Source organism: Penaeus monodon, chromosome 19 (assembly GCF_015228065.2).
Source record: "Penaeus monodon isolate SGIC_2016 chromosome 19, NSTDA_Pmon_1, whole genome shotgun sequence".
Taxonomy (NCBI): domain Eukaryota; kingdom Metazoa; phylum Arthropoda; class Malacostraca; order Decapoda; family Penaeidae; genus Penaeus; species Penaeus monodon.
In genome coordinates this window covers 3,845,637-3,846,280 of record NC_051404.1, presented here as the reverse complement: position 1 = coordinate 3,846,280, position 644 = coordinate 3,845,637, and the positions used below count along the sequence as shown (strand labels likewise).

The 644-nt window shown below is 35.6% G+C and overlaps 1 protein-coding gene across 1 annotated transcript in view; it reads right to left on the bottom strand.

Moving 5' to 3' along the window:
- The window catches only part of LOC119584982 (kinesin-like protein KIF13A), a gene marked incomplete at its 5' end in the record, with an annotated part of 70,347 nt that overhangs the window by 45,731 nt on the left and 23,972 nt on the right, over positions 1 to 644 (bottom strand). Inside the window, 1 exon segment of the mRNA XM_037933590.1 lies at positions 288 to 420. Within this exon segment, the coding sequence (XP_037789518.1) occupies positions 288 to 420 (133 nt within the window).

Below are 644 nucleotides of genomic sequence, written 5' to 3'. Positions count from 1 at the left end.
AATAAATCATAGTTATGGTATTAACAATAACTGTAATATCGATATACAATAATCATAAAAAATAAAAACAGTAAAAGTTATGACTACCAATGACAACCATCATAATCCATCATGAGAATCATCAAAAGCTGCCTGTCTGTTACTAAGAAAGGTAAAAACAAGAGTTTTTTTTAACAGTTCCATCACAAACCAAATATTCCCAACAGAGCCAACAACTAGCTCTTCTAGTTTCAACCTCATCCATACTTTCCTCAACAATGGTCCAAAGAACCTCTGTCCTAACTTACCTGTCTTTTTCAACTTATCCTCCCACGTTTCTGAGAGATTGGTAATAAGCTTCTCACTCTCATGCAACTTCTCATTAAGACTTTCCTCTTCTTGGAGGGAGGCGTGGCCGTCTCTTGTCACTTGACGCAGAGACTGAAAAGATGGACAAAGATATTTTGAAAGGACTCTCTTGACACTAAATGAGTAAAAAGAAACTCGTATAATGTCTTAATACTCTGGCTTGCTATGCTAATTAACTTTATCTTATCTTTCACGGTGTTTGTTTTCAAGGGGGTACGGCTATTCTACATACCTAAGAAAGACTGATCCTGAATTCCAAAGATGTAAATACTTCTTGTCTATAAATATACGCACGT